The 21,511-nt window shown below is 44.7% G+C and overlaps 2 protein-coding genes across 4 annotated transcripts; one reads left to right on the top strand and one right to left on the bottom strand.

Moving 5' to 3' along the window:
• The first annotated feature begins 153 nt into the window (after nt 1-153).
• Nucleotides 154-7,181, top strand: chpt1 (choline phosphotransferase 1). The gene is made up of 8 exons (XM_062482579.1): nt 154-607; nt 2,257-2,404; nt 2,595-2,736; nt 2,858-2,942; nt 3,738-3,869; nt 4,040-4,198; nt 4,373-4,498; nt 5,031-7,181. Exons 1-8 carry the CDS (start codon nt 368-370, stop codon nt 5,145-5,147), a joined length of 1,149 nt encoding a protein of 382 aa, XP_062338563.1. The 5' UTR covers nt 154-367; the 3' UTR covers nt 5,148-7,181.
• Nucleotides 6,361-21,486, bottom strand: gnptab (N-acetylglucosamine-1-phosphate transferase subunits alpha and beta). Of its 3 annotated transcripts, none has more exons than XM_062482575.1 (21): nt 21,212-21,486; nt 20,907-20,992; nt 20,609-20,728; nt 20,022-20,072; nt 19,019-19,221; nt 18,830-18,894; nt 18,580-18,714; nt 15,170-15,331; nt 14,271-14,450; nt 13,965-14,135; nt 13,744-13,867; nt 13,436-13,651; nt 12,171-13,327; nt 11,840-12,039; nt 11,470-11,689; nt 11,206-11,319; nt 11,018-11,103; nt 10,833-10,931; nt 10,548-10,715; nt 9,476-9,566; nt 6,361-8,587 (listed from the first exon to the last, which is right to left on the bottom strand). In XM_062482575.1, the coding sequence occupies exons 1-21, from the start codon at nt 21,341-21,343 to the stop codon at nt 8,516-8,518; spliced, it is 3,852 nt and encodes a 1,283-aa protein (XP_062338559.1). In that variant the 5' UTR covers nt 21,344-21,486; the 3' UTR covers nt 6,361-8,515. The 3 variants fall into 3 exon arrangements, with proteins under 3 accessions (XP_062338559.1, XP_062338560.1, XP_062338561.1); XM_062482576.1 differs by having other exon boundaries at nt 13,436-13,648; XM_062482577.1 differs by having other exon boundaries at nt 13,436-13,645.
• Nucleotides 21,487-21,511: the final 25 nt, after the last annotated feature.

Raw genomic sequence — 21,511 nt, 5'->3', positions numbered from 1 at the left:
AATCATAGCCTATTATTTTAGTAGGTGGTGTTTACGAAGCTGTCGATGGTGAACTCGTAACTACTGACAGCCGATGTGTTGTTTTCTAAATGTTTGGAAATTGCGCACATAGCGGTGGTAGGAATACATGGCATTTGAATCTCCCGGTTACATTCTCTTCCGGGCCTTGGCTTCCTGCTGAAAAGCAATTTTCGATGAAACGGAAAGGGTATCTACAACTCATGGTTGAAAAATAACCGTTCACTCTTAAATGTCAAATGAACAACCGTTTTCTGGCTGGAGACACGCACATATTAAATCCGGAGAGACAGAAGAAAGTTAAGAGTATCGCTGGGTGGTACTTTTTGGAGCACAGAGGCTAAAAACAATGCCACATTTCTTGTGTCCAGAGCCGCTGTCAGTCGCACAACTCAAGCGACTAGAAGAGCATAAATACAGCGCCTCCGGCCGATCCCTTTTCGAACCAGCGTGTCAAGTATACTGGAATTGGCTGGTCCAACAAATTCCAACCACGATCGCGCCGAATACGCTGACTATAATTGGACTCGTAGTGAATATTGTCACAACTGTAGTGCTAGTGTATTACTGCCCGTCGGCAACAGAAGAGGTAAGTGACGGCGACCTTGGGAAACTTTCTGATATGAATGTCTCTGTCCTATGTGTAGTTGTAACATCATTGATACCACGATACATCTGGAACCAGTGTATGCTGATATTTAAGCACGTTTTAGGTCAGTCATTGGGCTTTGCAACATAGTTGCAGTTCATTTGTTTGTAGGAACGACATTTATTTTGACAAATGGTTTATGGACAGAAGTAAATTGTCTACTTAATAATTGAGTGTAAAAAACGACCGATGTTTGTTAATAGGAAACAAAACTCGAGCTTTGAACTTTGGATCAATCGTGTGCAGTCAGCTTTCAACCCATTATCTCAACAGTCAGAATCAGTTCGAGTAAGATATTGCCACGTTGATTACGTTGATGACTGTAGGTTCCATTATCTGGCATCAATAGAGACTTACTGTTGCCATACTGAGTAGGCCCATTTGTGTGTGTGTGTGTGTATGGTACATCATGCATTCATTCTTTAACAGAGGCATTCAGGACTGTTTTATCAGATTTGCAGAATGCCTTTGCCCGTATGCTTCAGTATAGATTAGAACCTTAACCCTGACACAAAGTCCAGATTGCAACAAGATTGAAAGATTTTTGCCTGTCATGCCATAGCCTACTTAGGTCTGAATAAGTGAGCAACCACTGTACTGATGACCTGTAATTACCCTGTGTAGGTGATATGCTACAAGTCAGAGCAGTCAATGGAAAGATTAAGGACGACTGCCTACTTAGCAAATATAAGGATAAGACAAAAAACTGCTGGACTATGTCCCAAACGACACATATGTGAAAGTACAGCTTAATGGTTGTTCACAATCAACGATCATTTACAAGCATTTTACCATGGTCATAACACAGGGCATGGTTGAGAGAAACAGAATGAGGAGAACGAGCAGAGCATCTTGTTAGACTAGTTTGTTTTACACATGCACACACCTAGACACACCTAGCCTATAGTGTTGAAACAGTGTCTTGTGGAGAGACAAGCTGAGTATTGGCTTGCTCTTGGTGGGCAGATGGCTGGTAAAAGTCAAGTCTCTGGAAATGCCCCGTTCTCTTGAAATTTTGGTCTTACTATTTGGGTCTTAGTGCACACACACGCACACACTTGCAATCTTGCCACTTTTGCTATTTCACTATGCTTTACAGGCACTTGGTCCAACATGATACAAATGCAACAACAGTCGTTCAGATCACACTGCCATCCTTCTTTGTTGAGTAGCCTCAGAGGAGTTGCCCCAACACAAAATTATTTGGCTTGTGTGACAAAGTGTACAACACACAAGTGGTGCCCCCAATGTTTTGTATGCTGTTCTTGTGTGTGGGGTCAGAGTGGAATAGTCAGGGCTGGGGATGCTGAACGGAGTCCCATGCATTATGATAGGATACTCTTTAGTAGTTTGCAAAGTATGGCTTCCTTCCTGGACACTAGCATTCAGCTAACTCTGATGGCCCTGTCTTAGGGGAAAAAAGAGGATTTTACTGACACAGCAGCCGCATCCTGCAATGTAGATTCCATGATTTCTACTTTCATCTGTGCTCTGAAAGAAAAAACAATATTTTCAAGGAAACTGATTGTCCTTGCCTCGACTCATCTCTCGTCTCTACTCCCCCTTCCCCCTGTCTGTCTTTTTCCTAGGCTCCAGCATGGGCGTTCTTCCTCAGTGCACTGGGACTGTTCATCTATCAGTCTTTGGATGCGATCGATGGGAAGCAGGCCAGGAGGACTAACAGCAGCTCACCTCTGGGAGAGTTGTTTGACCATGGCTGTGACGCTGTCTCTACAGGTGTGGTTGGCAGTCTCTTAGCCTTGCTGTTTCGTCAGCACGTTGCATGACCAACATGTTGTACACAACCAGGATTACGTTTAGATTCTTTCATTTAGCGAACCGCTTTTATACTACTTTAGTTTGTGTCGATCTGTCATGTGATTTGAATTCACTTGTGACGGTTACATTTTGTGTACTCTCATTACAGTGTTTGTTGCCGTGGGAACATGTATATCCTGTGGGATAGGAATGTATCCAGACTGGATGTTCTTCTGCGGCTTCGTAGGGATGTTCATGTTCTTCTGTGCCCAGTGGCAGACCTATGTTTCTGGAACTCTCCGTTTTGGCTTGTGAGTTGTGTAATAAGTCTACGTTTTATATGTTCCATCCAAAGCAACTTACATTTCCTCATTGCTTTCTTACAACTGGACTGAATCTTCCTTTTAAGTATCTTTCACTGTCCTCATGCAGGGTTGATGTTACAGAGGTCCAGATATCCATCATTGTCATGTATCTGATGTCAGCTTTTGGTGGAGTGGGCCTTTGGGACAACAGGGTATGATTTAAACATGCATGTGCAAATACTCAAAACATTCAGTCATACATACTGTTTTCTCTGTTTTCTTGGCTTTAGGGTTCTAATACAGACTCTAACCTCTAGTCTCAGTGCCCCAGACTTTCCTACAAACTGGGATAACAGCTCTGCAAATCTGGCATAAGGGGGAGCCAACTTTGTGACAGACTTTTTTCCGCCCATTTCAAAATGGCAAGGGCGAGTCTTGAACTGGAGATATGTGTAGTTATCTGTGTACCAGAACAGTTTAGTGCTCCAGTCAATTTATAGAAGATTAATTTTGAGGTTAGTGAAGTACATTTCTTCATGCCAGCATAATTTAATGAAGGGAAGTCTTATAGTGCTACACCTTTGTATAAGAAAGCACCACGAAAACTAAACCTTTAGCTTTAGACTAGTATCTTAGACTGTGACAAACTGAAACCAAACCCAATCAGTTACTGTGTGACAACAGTGTACAAAGTACCTGTCAGCCAACTCACAATCACACTAATAGTCATTAAATAGCACTTCTGTTTTACTTTTACTCTGTGCTGCCCGTGGAGGCTTGACTAAACGTGAAGTGAGAAGGTAACTATGGGTAGCTATCCTCATGGCAACAGGTCACTCATGGCCATGATCTGGCTCAGACAGCTGATGTCACCCCGCTTCTTTGGCTTCTCTTCCCATCATGCTCGGCATGCCTGCAGCTTTCAGTATAAAGAGAGCTTGTGGTGCTACAGGACACAAGTTGATAGATTTCCACGAACTTGACTATTTCTTTTCTTTTCCCCTCAGTTGCCTGTCGTTGGTTTGAAGCTTAGTGCCTTTCCCATCATAGGCATCATCGGTGGATTCTTGTTGTCCACCTATAACTACTTCTATGTCATATTGAATGGGGGCGTTGGCAAAAATGGCTCAACAGTTGCCGTAAGTCAAAGTATATTCTGATGTCATCAAACTCATTAGAATACAACAACAAAACATTATACATTCCCTGACTTTTGAGTTCCAAGTTCCACATTGCATTGTAATATCTTTGCAAAGATCGATGTACTGATTTATACAGCATGTTTTCTGTGCTCTACCAACTTGTGCAGGACACCAGTGTACTGACCCCAGGCATGCACATTGGCCTCATCCTCACCTTGGCTTTCATCATCTTCAAGAAGTCCTCTACCCAGCTGTTTCAGCTGCACCCTTGCCTCTACATCCTCACCTTCGGCATGGTCATCGCCAAGATCTCCAACAAACTGGTGGTGGGTACACACCTAGATGAAAAACTGTGACTTATGGATAAACTTCTTAACCGAGAACATAGAAACAAAGTTTCCTATTGGTTCTCTTCTTATTTAAATCCCACTATCTCGCAGTATTGTAATCAGTTATAGGGGTATGTTACATTCCTCAGAATGTTCTCTTCCTATATGCAGGTTGCTCACATGACCAAGAGTGAGCTGTATCTCCCAGACACAGCCTTTATCGGTCCTGGCCTTCTTTTCCTCAACCAGTACTTCAACAGCTTCATTGATGAGTACATAGTCCTGTGGGTTGCAATGGTGAGTACCCTCCGAATAGGCTGTCAGTGGCTGCCAATCTGTCGGCTAATGCAATAACAATATTACAATAACATTCAAGTAAAATAAAAATGTATTTGTATAGCCCCTGCTACAGTGGGATTCACAGATCCCCACAATTCAGCATTGATAACCAACCTAAGTAACATAATAACAATAGTACTGTATTTACAATATTATATATTATTATATATTATATTATATATATAATAATGAGATATTATAGATAATATTCTATATATTAGGGAGTCAGGTGGCTGAGCGGTGAGGGAGTCGGGCTAGTAATCTGAAGGTTGCCAGTTCGATTCCCAGCCGTGCCAAATGACATTGTGTCCTTGGGCAAGGCACTTCACCCTACTTGCTTCGGGGAGAATGTCCCTGTACTTACTGTAAGTCGCTCTGGATAAGAGCGTTTGCTAAATGACTAAATGTAAATATAACAAATCTAGAGAGTTGGTTAAACAGTGGACATATGTGCCCTGGTGAGTCATCTCTCTGTGTTCTGCTTCCTCAGGTCTTGTCTCTGTTGGACTTGACGCGCTACTGCACAGGCGTCTGCCTCCAGATCGCATCGCACCTGCGCATCAGCGTGTTCAGCATTGCGCCGCAGGGTCACAGCCACCACGACTGATGCCTTGCCCGGCGGGAGGAGGAGGCGGGGCAGGGCGAGGCCGACGCCACCCCGCTCCTGAAAGCAGACGACCATGACGACAGCCCCTCGATCCAAAACTGCAGCAATCTTGACACAGTGACCACCTCTGACTAAAGTCTGTCCCACACACAAGAGTTGTGAAAGGAAGACGACCAGCCGTGGTTTAGATGAAGGGTACTCCCGCTGACCACGCCCACTGCCAGACTGCTGCACTATGTAGAGGTAGTATAGGCAGCACGGGGAGAAGGATGGAAAACCAAGTGGGTTTTGGGTTCCCTTCGTCTTTGATGACGTAGGTCGTTTTCACTATCAGAGCCAATTTGGACGATCTTACAATGTCAACTTGAAATGTATGTCTTCATTAAAGAAGACAGTTCTGTTTTCTTGAACATCTAAAAGGCAGTCTTTCCATCTCCAGCTTATTCAATTTAGAGACAAAATTATTGCTTGCTAGCATGAGGTAGATGAGGAAGCTAGGGTAAATCAATCAAATGTAGCCTATACTGCATTGTTTATTGGCCTGATTTAGTTCAATTGGTATGTTGACTACATTTGATAACCTTTCTTATATGCAGTATAAGTATATATCTCCTTCTAAAAAAGCCTTTTAGTTGCTTTTATACAGATCTAGATTGTGTTATGCTGTTTGATACTTGCCCATAATTTGCATAGACCTAGTACCTCCTTAAAATATGTGTGAATCATTTGAATTTATTTATAAGGTTATTCAATCAAAAGTTGCGGCAACTGAAATCAGGGCTAGAAAATTCTCCAAAAAAATGTACCTTTTAAACCTCTGATCATTTCAAATGAAATTTGTAATGTGGACTGACTTGTGTTCAGTTACGTGTGGTCAGCTCTACATCTGTCAAGGACTGCAGGGGCGAGGGTCTGTGTTAACACTGGCTCAACAATGACAAAGCTTTTACAGGGTTCCTCCACCAAACTATTATGGCTACACTACTACTCCTCTTACTGTTTAAAGTATACAAACACTACATAAAACTTGTATTTTGCAAATCACTCTGGAATCTTAGTTTCCCATCCATCCAAGTCCATGTGGAGTTTTGTCTGTTGGAGTTGATGTGTTAACACAAGATCAGATGCTTTCTTTGTTTTCCTCCCTAAAGGGCTACTTAATTATATGTGATTGTACAGAATTTTGTTTGAAGCCTTAAAGTTTATTTTTTAATTAATTGTTTTATTTTAAATTTCTGTGCGGATGTTTGGTGAGAGAAGTTGAGAAACACTGTCTTTCGCTTACATTTTCTGTAGTTTATGCAGAAAACTTTACTTATGGATCAGTGTTTAAAACTATAATTTAAGTATTGTGCAAGATACCCAAGCTGAGACATAGGACTACTGGAATATGTTTTACCGTTAACTACACATAACTCTTGACTGGAATCTGTCTGTTTCTCATTTAACATTTATACAAACACATTTATACAATGTACATGTGAATGCATTTGGTACTTGAACCTCAATGATTTGTGATAATAATGATACGATGATTAGTTTTCCAATACCAAACAGATACATCATGGGTCTGTTTCTTGAAGCATGACAGAACATAACATTGAAATTAAATCTGTGTTAAACATTAGGATACAGAAAGGGATACATTTGGGAGAAATGGTGGTCAAGACCCCATGTAATAATGGTGGCTTAAATGATCAAAGATACAAAATGAATCACCCTTCTGTCTTAAACATGCACATAGTAGTGATCCATGCCCTAAAAGGTAATTTTGTTTGGATGCAGATAATGAAGGTAGAATGCTAATAAAGAGCTTTCAGGGGATGTAAGGTTGCTAAGTGACTGTAACTGACACTAACTTGATGTTTCTGTTCAATCAGGGGTTTTTCAGCTGGTTAATTATGGAACTATGCATTAGAGGTCCACATGCTCAACCATAACATGGTATTGCACTGTTCAACACTATACAGTAATACACCTTTGTACTAACAAAAGTGAGTGAAAAGGTTTTAATAAAGACATATTTTTCATTCAGTCACTTGTATTTCTTTATTTGAAAGAACGAAGACCAAGAAAGCAAAGTTGTTGGTTGTCATTTTTAATTCTGGGGTGGGAGCAAATTACAATTTATGCACTGTGTGTGCTGGAATTAGAATAACGTCCGAAGAGTTATACCTCAAAAATAATTTGGGTGACATGCATTTGAATTTGTAGGTAACATGACAGACCTCAAACAGTACAGCAGCAAAACATCTGTCATGGCACTCTGCTGTAAACAGTTATTCAGTGTGAGTATTTGTCACCCTACAAGATTTATGGATGTCTGGTTAAAAAAAAAAGGTCAAACCATGGGAAGAAACAGGGTCAGTAGAACCTTTTGTGAGGTTAATAAACATTCCGTGGTAGTCATTACAGATGCATGAGAAGATTTGGCTTTTCACGAACGATACAATCACATCTTTATTAAACAGCATGCCCAACAAGTCTGAATTTCAGACACTAGCAAGAGCTAAACGTGTCCCATGGGAACACACCGACGGACGGCTGAATGCTGCAGTCACTAATTTGTCAAACATTCACAATAAAAATAAAACTTTCAAATAAAACACTAGCAACTATCACCTAAGAAATCAACATACCTAGGTGGTATGAAATGTCAAGGAAATGTTAAAGGCAAGCAGGGACAGGAAGAAAACAAGTACATACAAGCAGAAATCGATCATGGGTGCAGCTCAGGCGTTAAGCTATTTAAGAAAAGGCACTTGTTGGACAGAGGACAGTGAGAGCACAGGCTGTGCAGGCTAAAACAGACAGGTATATCGGCTCATGTAACTCTTTTTTTAAATGATCATTATTCATGAATCCCTCTCAGTGATAGTTCTCTCTTTCTACCCTAACCTCTGAAACGACTTGTGCCTTGGTGAGTGTGGTTCTATGTAACCCACTAGAAAGGATCCTCCGAGCCAATCCCATCCAGTTCAAGTGTTTAACATTGCATAAATCACAATGGAGCGGATGCAGCAGGAGTGTGGCACACATTTGGCTCACTGGCTTGGATCTCTGGCACCCCTAGTGGAGGAAATCTAGAGTGACCCCGGTATAATTTGGCATCTGTTGTACCAGCAGTTGAGGGCTGTCCCACACATGGTTGATGGCCACTTTGTCGAGAAACTTAATGGACACTTTCTAAAGCCATTCTGAGGTGAGCACTTGACAAGCTTCAGAGGGACGGCTATTCCTCTTCCAACTTCTCTTCCCCTATTCACCCCTTAAGGGTTGTTTCCTTGCCACAAGAAGGGTGGAGAATATGGGGGAGAGACAAGAGGAAGGATGAGGATGGTGCAGAGAGGAGGAACACTTCCTTTTCTTCATACACGCTCTGGGTTGACGTCCTTGCTGACCCTGCGTCTCGGGAACAGCTTGCGCTTCAGTAGGATCAGCTGAGGGAGACGGAACGAAAGATGACATCACAGAGGCACTTGAACAAACAAGGGGAGGAGGAAGGTGTCACGTTTTTGTCTGTTTGCATATGGTGTGGTTGGCTTTTGAGTCTCCTTACTAACACATCAGGCTTTTCAAATTCACTTCCAAGTCCTTTTATAGTCACCCAAATAAGAGTCAGGTTGCCTACTCCACTAATACCAGTAACCCCTATTTAAAAAGTGGCCGCACATCTAGCAGCCAGCAGATCAGGGCTGGATGAGGGTTGACCTGATGCCAGTGAGGGGGAGGTGTGGCCGGCGTGGGCTCACTGGGGAGAGCATGATCCTGCTGCCCACTCCCTCACAGTCCCCCACGTCCCACAGCCAACGGGGCAGAGCAAGCATTCCCTTTAGGTCACTCAGACTGTTGACCTTCCTTCATGGATCTCCGAGGAGAAACTGGACTCCTGTGCCCTTAGATCAGTAGGCAAACAGGTGCCTCGTGTCAACAAAGCGGAGTCGGGTGGCTGAGCGGTGAGGGAATCGGGCTAGTAATCCGAAGGTTGCCAGTTCGATTCCCAGTCATGCAAAATGACGTTGTGTCCTTGGGCAAGGCACTTCACCCTACTTGCCTCGGGGGGGAATGTCCCTGTACTTACTGTAAGTCGCTCTGGATAAGAGCGTCTGCTAAATGACTAAATGTAAATGTAACAAAGCAGGTATGTAACGTCATGCTCCACGGATGACAGGTCCATCATCCGTGGTGTTTCCTTTTTTAATGATGTCACTTCACTTTCCAGCCTAGATTCATGTAGTGCTGGTGGGTTGTGACAATCAGGAGATCTCTGTGGAGCATGTCTGGGGCTGGAAATGGGGAGAATCAGACCAAAGCAATGGAATACTGACCTGTTCAGCGAAGAAGGAGATCACAGTAAAGATAACCAGAGTCACCAGCACACAATGTGTCCAGAACTTGAGCTTATCCCTGTATACTCGCCTGAAATATGAAACACACACACAGTTATATATAGTTATTACTAAATTAAAAAAACAACTGAAGTCTAAACTTTATACCAGAGGAAGATGGCTTGCCAATTCACCAAACTTGAACGCAGATGCCAGTCGCCCACATAAAACATTTCTGTATGGGATGCAGCTAAGATAAAACACAGCTGAACTCCTAATCCCTGAGGGAGACCATGGAAGTGGGAAAAGGGGAGTTGATGTCCTGTACAGTATGTGACCAAGCAGAATTCTCTGGGAACACAGACAGGGTAGCAAGGTGACAAGGTGACATCATCCCTGCCACCTGCTTATTACTTCACTAACACCATCAGGCTTTTAACACCAAGTACCACAGGGAGGTACACAGACTTGGGGGTGGAATGAAGGAGGGACAGAAGGAAGGGGAAGAAAGGAGAGAAGGTGGAAGGGTGAGAAAGGAAAAGGGGAGCAGGTCATTCATGATAAGGCTAAAGGATAGTGGGTGATAAGGATCGTCCCAGTCTTACTGGCTGTGGTAGATCTAAAGAGAGGGGTCTAATTTTAAAGTCTCTGTATGCTGCTACATTCTCTGGCTGAGGTCTGCATATCTGGGAGTAGGATCCCTTCTCAGATCATCTAAACCGGCAGGGATTCCCACTGGCCGGCGCTGGGAACACGGGAAGCTCCCAGGTGCTGACAGTCCTGGATCATTAAATATTCCTTCTGGAAAAACAAACTTGATAAATCACCTATTCTTTCCCATGCAAGAGACTTTGCACATAGCTCTGGAATAGCACAGTAATCCATGTGTCAAGTACAAAAAATGTGCGTGTACTGTAGCAGTGCTACAGTAACAGAACATTACAGGATGAGACAGTGTCTTAACATAGTCTTTATGGTGTGTTTACTAATCCGAGTCTTCCTGTCTTTCTTTCGACCCATCCATTCATCAATTCATCCATTCATCCATCCATATGGATCTAGTGTCCTCTACCATTCCTGCAGCTCTCCCATGTGGAGGAAGCGGTTCCGGAACTCTCTGGGCAGCTCAAACTGGGAGGCCAGCGGAAACATGGATTCATAGAAGTCCCTCAGCACCGCCTTCACTGTCCCTGCGTCCTTATGGCTGTGGTCGATGTTGTCGTTCAGACAGATGAACTTCCTGTGAAGAACAGGAAGTGGCTGTTACAGTGCAAACTAGGACCTTGGAGCCAAAACATGAAATCTGTTTTTAGCAGGCTCCAGGCTAGACAGCACTGGCACAGGACGGATCGCTCACCTTGGGTTCTTTCTGATATCGTCTAACTGTCCCACCACATGGGACACGTTAGTGCGCACCATCTTGAAGGCTAACTCCTCCTCCCCCATGATCTCAAACCTAAGACAGGACAGATATCTGATTAATCAAACATTAATGGAGCGACACATTGGAGATTCCTAAAGTGTGCTATAGAGAACACCTACTTGTACTTGTTCTGGTCTCTGAAGGCCTTCTGTATACGCTCTATAATGGGTTTACAGTGGATGACCAGACCTTTGGTGACAGGAGGCTGCAAAGACACACACATCAGAGATCCACCAGGTCAAACAAATGAGAGATTAAGACAATGAAGGGCACATTATCCTTTAGAGGGTGGTTCTGTGAGAGTCACCATGCTGGGGTCATAGTAAGCCTCCTGGGTGGGGTTGACCACGTGGAGCTGGGTCAGGTTGGCAGGCAGCATCTTGGAGCAGTTGATCAGCATCTGCTCCAGACCCGTCAGATCCTGAAACGGACAGAACAGAGACATGTGTATCACTACTACATAGACACACCGAGTCCCAAAGACAAAGGATGAGACAAAGGATGAACTGAGATCATTATTATTAACGTGAACAGAACTTATTAAGTGACAACACAAATCCATCAAACTGACCTGTAGGCTGAGGGGCAGCTCATGTATTCTGGTGGCGAGCGTTCGGATCTCACGGTCCGAGAGCACCCCTGAATGGTCCGTGTCGATCTCGTCGAACACCTGGGAGACGTTGAGCTGCTGCAGGGCGCTCATCAGGAAGTAGAAGTAGGAGAAGGCGAACTGCATGTCCTCGGAGTGACGCACCCGGTGGGACGACGTCTTGTCGAAGCCCTCGGGGAATCTGCGAACAACAGAAGCTGTTAACCAAAACAGCAAATTCGTCTTTTTTAAAACTTAAAAAAACCTTTGCATTTTTGGGGTGGCGTGTTTGACCATTTAATTTTGTAAGACAGGAAGTCTGACTTCGTCTTCTGGTCTGGTGTGCTCTCACATGTCCTGAAGTTCTTGCATGATGAGCCTGTCAATCATGTGGGGCATGTGGGCAGGGACTTTGCGGGACGTGAATCCAAACTGGCCGTTCAACAGCTTGTTGACATAGCGCAGCGAATCAGCAAAGGTGTCCTGCAGCCTCCGGCCAGTGGCGGTGCTGTCAGACTGGTACATCAGCTCCCGTGTCAGACGCTCCTCTTCCTACAAGGCAGGGGGGAACACAGTCAACAAAGTAGTAACCCTTCGGCACAGAGCCAACCTGAGAATAGGTCTGAAATGCTTATTTCAAAACACTTTCGGTGCCCCTCATATGATCCCCACCCTAGACTCACATCCACCAGATCCTGAAAGAACTTTTTCCTTTCCCACGGCAAGAAGCCTCTGTCTGAGGAAGTGTAGTGTTGCAACTTCCTGCCAACAAACCCCATCTCCCCTACACCGTCAATGGCTTGGTGTGATTGGCTGTCTGGGCCTTTGCTTTTGGACCCAGCCAGGGTGCTCAGCAACTTGGAGGATGGAGAACGCTCTGTTATGACGTCATCGGGTATCGTTGTCACAGGACGTTGACCTCCTGGGTTTTCGGGAGGTTTTCCATCAATCTGGACTTGGACAAGGGCCACTGGAGACTGGGATTTCTGCTCATCTCTCTCTTCAAACGCCGCCCTTGGTACATCGCCTGGGCCTTTGGCTTCTTTGGCCGGCAACTCTTTGTGTGTCTCCTCGTCACCTTCTTCTCTCTGGGCCTCCTGTGGTATAGTATCCACTGTTGGTGCCTCCATCTTATCTCCCACCTGCTCTTTGTATGGCTCATCCAGGGATTCAGTCTGCTGTGGCCCTACTTTGAGCGGTGAGCGAATGCCTTCCTCGTTGGGTTTGGCCAGTGCCTTGTAAGGACCCAACAGAGCAGCCTTCGTGAGGTTATAACCCTTCACAGTTATATCACCCATCAGGAGCTTCTCCTCCAGCCTCTGCAGCTCAGTGCGCACAGCTGCAGGCAGCAGAGGAATGTTCAGATCAGGCACCTCTACGGCCACCTCGGGCTCTCCAGGGGGCCTCTTCTGGACCTTAGGACCCTGCTTCTCCCTGGGGACTTCGGCAAAAGGGACCTCGGGTTCAGGGGTGGCAGTAGTGGGTTTGGCCCCCTTGCTCCCTTCCTTCTGGACAGGGTCGGAGACGTTAGGCTTGGGGAGCTCCCTGGTGTCCACCGCCACAGTGAAGCTCATGGTGAACTCCTTGTCGTCCTTGTCCTGGAAGGTGAGGTTGTAGTGGACCTGGCTGGCGTTGTGGCCCGAGTGGAGCAGCAGGTGGATGGTCTTCCACTTGTTGGCCACCGAGGTGTGACGCACCACTGGGCTGTCACTGACATGGGCGTCCGTCACCTTGTGACCCACGCCAGCGAAGCTGAAGTAGGGCCTGATCTCCCCCACTGGCAGAGTGTACAGTGTCTGGTTCTTATGCAGTGTCACTCTGTGCAGCTGTCCAAAGTGGTCTAGAAGATAAATACAGAATAATAAACACTTAGATACACCATGTTCACTGGTGCAAACGGTGTTGAGTACTTTCTTTGTGTACCAAGGCTAAAATAACAGACCCCTACCTTGGCCACAGTCTCCTACATCAAACCCACAGGAGAGCACATTGCAGGCTTGGTCGCAGAACTTGTCAGCCAACCAAGAGTTGGCACAGCCCGGGTTGCAGTAGGAAATCCCTCCAATGCCTCCCAGGCCACCTGCAAAGTGCCATGGCGGTCCGCCAGCCCCTCCAGCTCCACCTGCTCCCACACCAGCCCCAAATCGATTGTTCGCACCTGCTCCTGACGGAAGAGAAGAAGAAGAAATGAGAGGGACCTTCCAGAAAAGTAGCAAGACAGTCAGAAGAGGTGGAAAGCGTAGGGTCCTCCCTCACCCAGGCAGTCACCGCCATCCCAGTCGCAGGCAGAGTTGTTGCAGGCCTTGTCACAGTAGCCATCTTTAATCCAGGACCCTGGGCAGCCCTCGGCACAGTTAGGGACAGGCCAGGTCAAGTAAACCTGTACAGACAAGCACATGGAGAATAATCAAACATGATACAGTGAAAGCTTTATTTTAATGTTATACTTTTTAAAACTTTGGATTCTAGATTCCAACCTTCTGTCCCTTGGAGTGACTGTAAAAGTCATCTGGCCACACATCCTTCCCAAACATGACGTCATCGTTAAGGTAGATGAACTTCTGGGACAGGCCTGGGATGCGGTGGATGTGTGTTTCAATGGCAGGAGAACTGAAGGTGGGAAGGTGAGTAAGGTTCTGGAAGATATCCTACACAAACAGGGAATGACATCACATGGCATATTATAATCCATACAATCGAAAGAACAAACCATTTTCTAAAATATTTTTGAAATGACAGAAGGACGAATTTGCTGTGTAATGAGAAGTGGACTCAAATGTCACCTGGTGCGTAACCACGGTAATGCGGGGGTTATCCAGGTTCAGCCAGGAAGGAATCTGCCCGTTTGTTACTATGAAGATGTGCCGCACCCAGGGGGCGTGTCTCTCCACCGAGCGCAGCGAATAGCGTAGCTCCTCGTTGTCTTCGAAGCGACTGGCTGAAACATCCTCATCCTGTTTAGACTGAGGGGCAGAGAACACAGCACGTAGGTGTGTGTGAGACCAACTACTCTTTATACAATAGAATGTAACAGAAAATGCACACCTGGGGTAGTAAAGTCATATGGTGGTGAATGATAGGTAGAGAGGGAGGTGTACCTGTGTGATGGTGGTGAATGATAGGTAGAGAGGGAGGTGTACCTGTGTGATGGTGGTGATTGATAGGTAGAGAGGGAGGTGTACCTGTGTGATGCTGGTGATTGATAGGTAGAGGGAGGTGTACCTGTGTGATGCTGGTGATTGATAGGTAGAGAGGGAGGTGTACCTGTGTGATGGTGGTGATTGATAGGTAGAGAGGGAGGTGTACCTGTGTGATGGTGGTGATTGATAGGTAGAGAGGGAGGTGTACCTGTGTGATGCTGGTGATTGATAGGTAGAGGGAGGTGTACCTGTGTGATGGTGGTGAATGATAGGTAGAGAGGGAGGTGTACCTGTGTGATGGTGGTGAATGATAGGTAGAGAGGGAGGTGTACCTGTGTGATGCTGGTGATTGATAGGTAGAGAGGGAGGTGTACCTGTGTGATGGTGGTGATTGATAGGTAGAGAGGGAGGTGTACCTGTGTGATGGTGGTGATTGATAGGTAGAGAGGGAGGTGTACCTGTGTGATGGTGGTGATTGATAGGTAGAGAGGGAGGTGTACCTGTGTGATGGTGGTGATTGATAGGTAGAGAGGGAGGTGTACCTGTGTGATGGTGGCGAGGTCCCAAAACAGGTAGGCAGGGTTGATATTTAACTCTTTCCCGTCCAAGGTCAGGTTCTTCTTGGCTTGCTGGGTCAGGACAAGGAAGTCCTGGGGGCTGTTAAGGTGGAGCAGAGCTATGCTGGCCTCGGAATACAGCTGGAACTAAACAAACCAATAAGAACACACAACAAACAAAAATAAGTCAAAGGGTTGTTAAGAGGCAGCAGCTGAAAATATACATGCTTAGTATAGCACCACAGACAAAGAACAACATTATTTATTTCAAGTCAAGGCCACTCAATGCCTCCACAACAAGCTCCGACAACAGGCGTAAAGCTGGTTGAAGACGTGGCCGTGGTCAAGGTTACAATGCAGACCCAGATTCCATCATTGTGACTTTGGTCACGTCTGTCCCTGGAGGAATCCTGGGTAACAGATGACAGGAGTGAGAACCACTACACGGCTGAACGTGAGCTCGGTTCAAAGCAGCCATGTTGACCTCTGACCCCTTGGCCGTTCACTGGTTAAGAGACGGGCCAGATCAGAGCAACCGCTTGGAAGTGCTGGACTCGTCACCACCTTGACGTACACTGTCCCCCCTCCACGACCGAACAGCCCTTAGTCATGATGACCTGGACATGGGAATCGGATTGTGTGTGTTTGTGGAAAATTCAGTGATGTCATCTCTGTGAGGGATGGAAAATTCAGTGATGTCATCTCTGTGAGGGATGGATAGGGGTGTATCTTAAGAGAGGCATGCAGGCACTGGCTCCATCCTTTGTGTGCGTGTGTCACGGTGGCATCCCAGGCATTGCTTCTTCAAACCATATGTCCCATCTCTGTCATCTCCCTAACCTAAGCCTCCCACGAAAGAGGCAAGCGCATCACATTCCATCCACACGTCCACACACTTCGCTCTGTGTGCAGCAGTGCCAGCCACAGTCTGCTGGCTCTTGCTCAGCCTTGACTCTTGTTGTCTCGGCTGTGGTTTTAGGAGCACTTCCAAACCCGACAGGCAACCTGAGGAAGGTAACCCACAGATCGCGTTGCCATTTTTGTTACAGACTAGCGCAGTTAAAATACACAAACACATTTTCATGTTTATGACAGTGGATCAGCAAGACAATTGTAAAAAAATAAAAATACAGATTTGAAATAGCTTTACAGGGAGGGATATGGCCAGTGACATTCCCTAACATGTCTGCCTGTCAACAGCCAGTTAAATACACTGCCAGTCAGATAAAATAATGTAGGTCATGTCACTACTATACAACATGAGCCAAAGTCAATTGAAGCCGGAGCAAGCGCAACACAATTTACCTTGCTCCAGGCTAAGTACTGACACCTTCCATGCTTATGTCCAACCTACCTTAAAATATATACAAATACATAGATATTAAACACTGAACGGTGCTAACAATCACTAAAACAAACAGCCTGGAATAAGAGCTATAGTAAATACAGTATGTTTACATGTCAGGAAAAATGAGATGTCATAAGTGATGAGTGAGGTGGTGACCTGGACTCAATTGGGGCTATGGCATCCTGTGCTGGTCTTATTGGTCCATCATTAACCAGGTCTGAGAGTGGGCTATGCAAGGTCAGGGGAAATATACACATGGGTCCATTCCTGCTGTCAAATATGATAGACGGCACTGGGATATAGTGTGGAATATAGGTAATAATACATCTAGAAAGAATCAGTGTAGATACATTGGTCAGTGTAGTCTACCAGGCATCGTAGTTTTCAATTCCTGATTTTCCATTCTGCTCTGTTCTTTTACGAACCACTACATTGATGCACAGAAGCATTTTAGCTTGCTTGTGAGAGGGGAAAACAACCTCAGGGGTGCTAGATGACCCGTAAGTCACACACAGAAATATATAAACAAACATATAAACAAACACATCCACAGTGAGCAGTATTTCACAGGGTGACAGTGTGAGTGGATGATGAGGGTCGCGGGGCAGCTTTCATCACCATTGCACTCAGTCTAACACTGTGGCTATAAATACTGGCCATCTCTCAGTACTGCGACACAGTCCCTCTCTTTCTCTCTCTCTCTCTCTCCTTTCCACATTCTCCCCATCATCCCTCTTTCATAGAATCAGCCTGATGGCACCAGGAAGAGCATCGTAACAGGATCCATCCATTGTGCCATGGATGGATCACCCGCGTACATTGAATCCCATTGTCTCCCACCTAACCTCCCCTCACACCAAACCTGCCCGACTTGTAACCCAGGTTATTAAAGCTGGGGATACCATCCATTCACTAACAGCCCAACTGCCAGGAAAATAAGCTAAATATACATGGAGTGGGGGAAGACTCTGAATCACACAATGTATGCAAGAAAAAAAGGAAAAAAGATGTGCACAAGAGACTGACAAATAAGGATAAGGGGAGATAGAGAGGGAAGGACAGTAAAATCCTGGTGACCTTTCTGTGTGGTGACTGGCGCCACGCCACTTCAAACAGTTGTTCTAATGTTAACCCTAGCTCCCCCAGCTAGGGTTTCACCCTAATACCCCTGCTATTATCATATGACCACCGACCGCAGGCCAGAAGAAGACAAAGTCCTCCACTGGAGGGAGAGAGTATGCACTACACTTAGCTCCTATGGACAATATAGGACATCTAGAACTAGAACTTTAAAAAAATATATATATTCGGTAGCACAGGACTTTTCTGGCATATTGTAGTGTACATTATTACAAATAAGAGAGTAGATTTAAGACACATGCAAGAGATGCATTTTAGATTGTGAATAAAGCTTTGACAGAATCTCCGACAATTTTGACTATTTGTTACAAACCCTTGATTTACAACATACATCTTGTCTATCTTCATTTTATAATATCTATCTTAGGCATCAAAACTTTGTTTGAGAAGTCTGTCTGTTATAATCTGCATCCCAGGCCCAGAGAAGACAGAGGTGGTTCTCTGGGAGACCACCGTCACTGAATTGTTTTCTTTGATTAACACACAGTAATGCAAGCTCATTATTAAAATTCCTCCCCTTGAAATATCTCTGGGAGAGTTCTGATTAGAGAAAATTATTAGATACACACACCGTTGCCAAACTAAACAAACCTCTTTCTTCACATCTTAACTGTTTAAAATACTGATCCATTCGGATGTTAAAAATAAATAATTGATTTTGTAGAACTATTAATCTGTCAACACTGTCAATATTGCCATAGCTGTGCTATGATTTTGAGACATCTTGTATTAAAGATCTTTTTCAAGTTGTTGTACTAGGCTGACAAAATTAAGTGGCAAACTCTGCCCTCTAGTGTCCTGAAATTAATATACACTATAGCTCAAACCAGCATCTCAATCTGCATGGATGTAGCTGCTTGACCCAGAAGTTATTTCTCCAGGTTGAACAGTGCCTTGGTTGTCTCACCTGCTTGATCTTGCTGGTGACAACAGAGGGCAGTTTGACTCTCAGCAGCTCAGTCTCCTTGTAGGATGCTGGGAAGCCACTCAGGTAGGCCAGCGTATGCATACGCACCAGACCTGGAGTCTCCTTGTCTGTTGTCTACAGAGGAAACACTACTGCATTGTAATGGCAATAATGTGAGTTTATTAATGTATTGATTATCAAGCATTCAATGCAAACTGTAAATATTATGGGCAGAAACTTTTCGACTCACCAAGTAACATCTGGAAACAGACCTCTTCAAGTCATCTTGAGACACTTCAATATAGGCCTTTTCAGCTACAGGAGATGAATAGAGAATTACAAAGAGGTCTACCAGAGTGTATTGCAAACTCATGATATAGGATTTGTGTGTGCGTGCATGCATCTGTGTTTGAGGGTGGGCTGGTTTGCGTTGTCTTACCATCAGCTTGAGAATGAAATACAACCACAGACACCATGGTGGAGGGGTGTAGAGGTGTTGCAACTTGCAGTAACTGCTTGGCTGTAGAGAAGGAGGGTGAGAGCGAAGGCAGCTCCTTCACAGTCACATTAGCTGGTAAAGCTGGCTCCAGTGCTAGCATGGGTGCTATGATACAGTGAGACAGCAGACACTCCGGCTTCACTCTGGAAATAAAAAGTCAGTATTAAACATCAGGACATGGCGTAATTAAACATGTGTTATATTATTCCATTTTAATGACTTCAAGCAGCATGAGACAATAGAAACTTCCAGATACTTCCGCATTTTTAACCTTGTTTAACAAAGGTCTGAATGAAGAAACCGTCTCAACGACAGGAAGGAGGCTGGTGGCTCAGAATGACATATGGGTCCTTTTTTTTGGTTGCACTTTGAAAGTGCTGTTCATGATTTCTTTTTTCATGTGTATGCATACATTTCCAGGTATTCCTGGAACACTTTACATAAAGCTCTCTGTACTCATGCTAAATGACCTACATGTACGAGAACCTATTTCACACCGTTATGGGGTCATAAACACCTTCATGTGGTGAAAAACAAAAGAGGTTGCAGTGCACTGAGGGTTCAAAGGAAGCTTCCACACACTTCAACAGGGTAGAGTGAGACCGTTTTTGTTACCAATGGGGACTTTTTAATTCTCTAAGGGAAGCCTTATATCAAACAATATGGCTATGCATGCCACTGAAATTAAACAGTACATTAAAGTATTGTGGCTGTGCATGAACATAGACCAATATTTAGAAAACATCAGGCAAGACTCCCCTTTCAAACTACCGGTAATCAATTACCATGGAATTCACCAGGTTTTCCATGACTGTTGGAACCCTGATGAGCATGTTATTATTTCAATTTCAGTGACAGATCGACAGTCAATACATGGTGTGGTGATAGAGCACATAGGCCGGCAGACACACTTTCTTTGTGTTTCTTTGTTCGAAGGACTTACTTATCCTTTGGCACTTCAGTTGTATTACTTGCATTCTTTCCCAAGCGTTCTCTGCAGCAGCAAGAAACAGAGTTAATACAGCTTAGACTTTACATTTAGCAGACGCTCTTACCCAGAGCGACTTACAGTCAGTACAGGGACATTCCCCCGAGGCAAGTAGGGTGAAGTGTCTTGCCCAAGGACACAGCGTCAGTTGGCATGACCGGGAATCGAACTGGCAACCTCAGCCGCTCAGCCACCTGACTCCCTACTTTATAGATGTTCTATATTTTAAACATGTTCTGAACTGTCTTTCTTATGACTGTGCTTTGTGTGTACCAGGTATAAGACTTAAGTGCCCAAACTCATTGAGAAATAACCTTTGACCCATGATAAAGCCAGCCTGGTTACTCTGAGAAGAATGGTGTGTCAACAGAAAAATAGACTGGTTCAGATGGAGCATCTTCTTTCAATAATACTCTCAATCAAAAAAGTGTTTTGTTATTACAGCCAACAGATCTGTTCTGAGGGAAACAACACAGCATCACTATAGCCAAGTAACAGAGTCGTTTAAGAAATGTGGTAAGATAATCCGTGCACTCCTGTACCTCAGTGCTCTCTGCTCCTCTTCCAGGTTCTCTCTGACTGCTCTAAGTTCCTTCATCAGAGCGGTGTCAGTGCCGTTAACCCAGGTGTACACCACATCGATAGGCATGGGCAGACACAACCTATATTAAAACAGCATGTTAGGTCTGTTTCTTCAACAACAACAAAATGCATGGACTGTGCAAAAAAAAACTTTGGTTGGAATATAACTCTAGACTCAACGCTGTTGAATCAATGTAAAAATAAAAAAAGGGATAGTTTAGCCAATGACAATGCTAAGTCACACAACGTGTCACTCACCTGGTCTGGAATGATTTCCCTGCTACATTGTCTCTGTAGGAGTCAAACAACACATGGTACTGGTCCCGACTCCACTCCACAACCACCTGTGCATACATGTGACATGCAAATCTTAGATGCACACTTTCAATATGTCAAAATATCTGATATCTGATGGCCATGTCTGTCACTGGCTACCTCGATTGCAGCAAGCTACCTGTCACATCGGATTAGCTAGTTAGCTAAAATGTGCATAATTAATACAGGAGGGCCAGCAGCCAATTAAGTGAAAATGTTGAACTTGTGGAAGCCTTCTTTCAACTTACTTCTCCAAACTGGAAGGCAGAAACTATCATGAGGACAATCCCCCCAAAGCAGAGGTATAGCCCATAGCGGTGAGACAGACAGGTATAGGTCTGTCTCTGCAAAAGCTTCAGGACTGAATTGATGATCACCATGGTTCTCCTTGGTAATCCATTTCATATGAGCCATTCAAAAGTGATAAAATAACATACCGAATTAGCAGAAAATAAACTAGGTCTTAGTCACCTGACAGCTAGCAAGCGAAACACTGAAAAACACATGACCAAACATTGTACTTCCTGGATGGTGATGACGCAGAATTC

The sequence above is a fragment of the Osmerus eperlanus genome, chromosome 17 (genome assembly GCF_963692335.1).
Source record: "Osmerus eperlanus chromosome 17, fOsmEpe2.1, whole genome shotgun sequence".
Taxonomy (NCBI): domain Eukaryota; kingdom Metazoa; phylum Chordata; class Actinopteri; order Osmeriformes; family Osmeridae; genus Osmerus; species Osmerus eperlanus.
The sequence above is the reverse complement of the archived record's forward strand: the minus strand, read 5'-3'. Positions and strand labels throughout refer to the sequence as shown.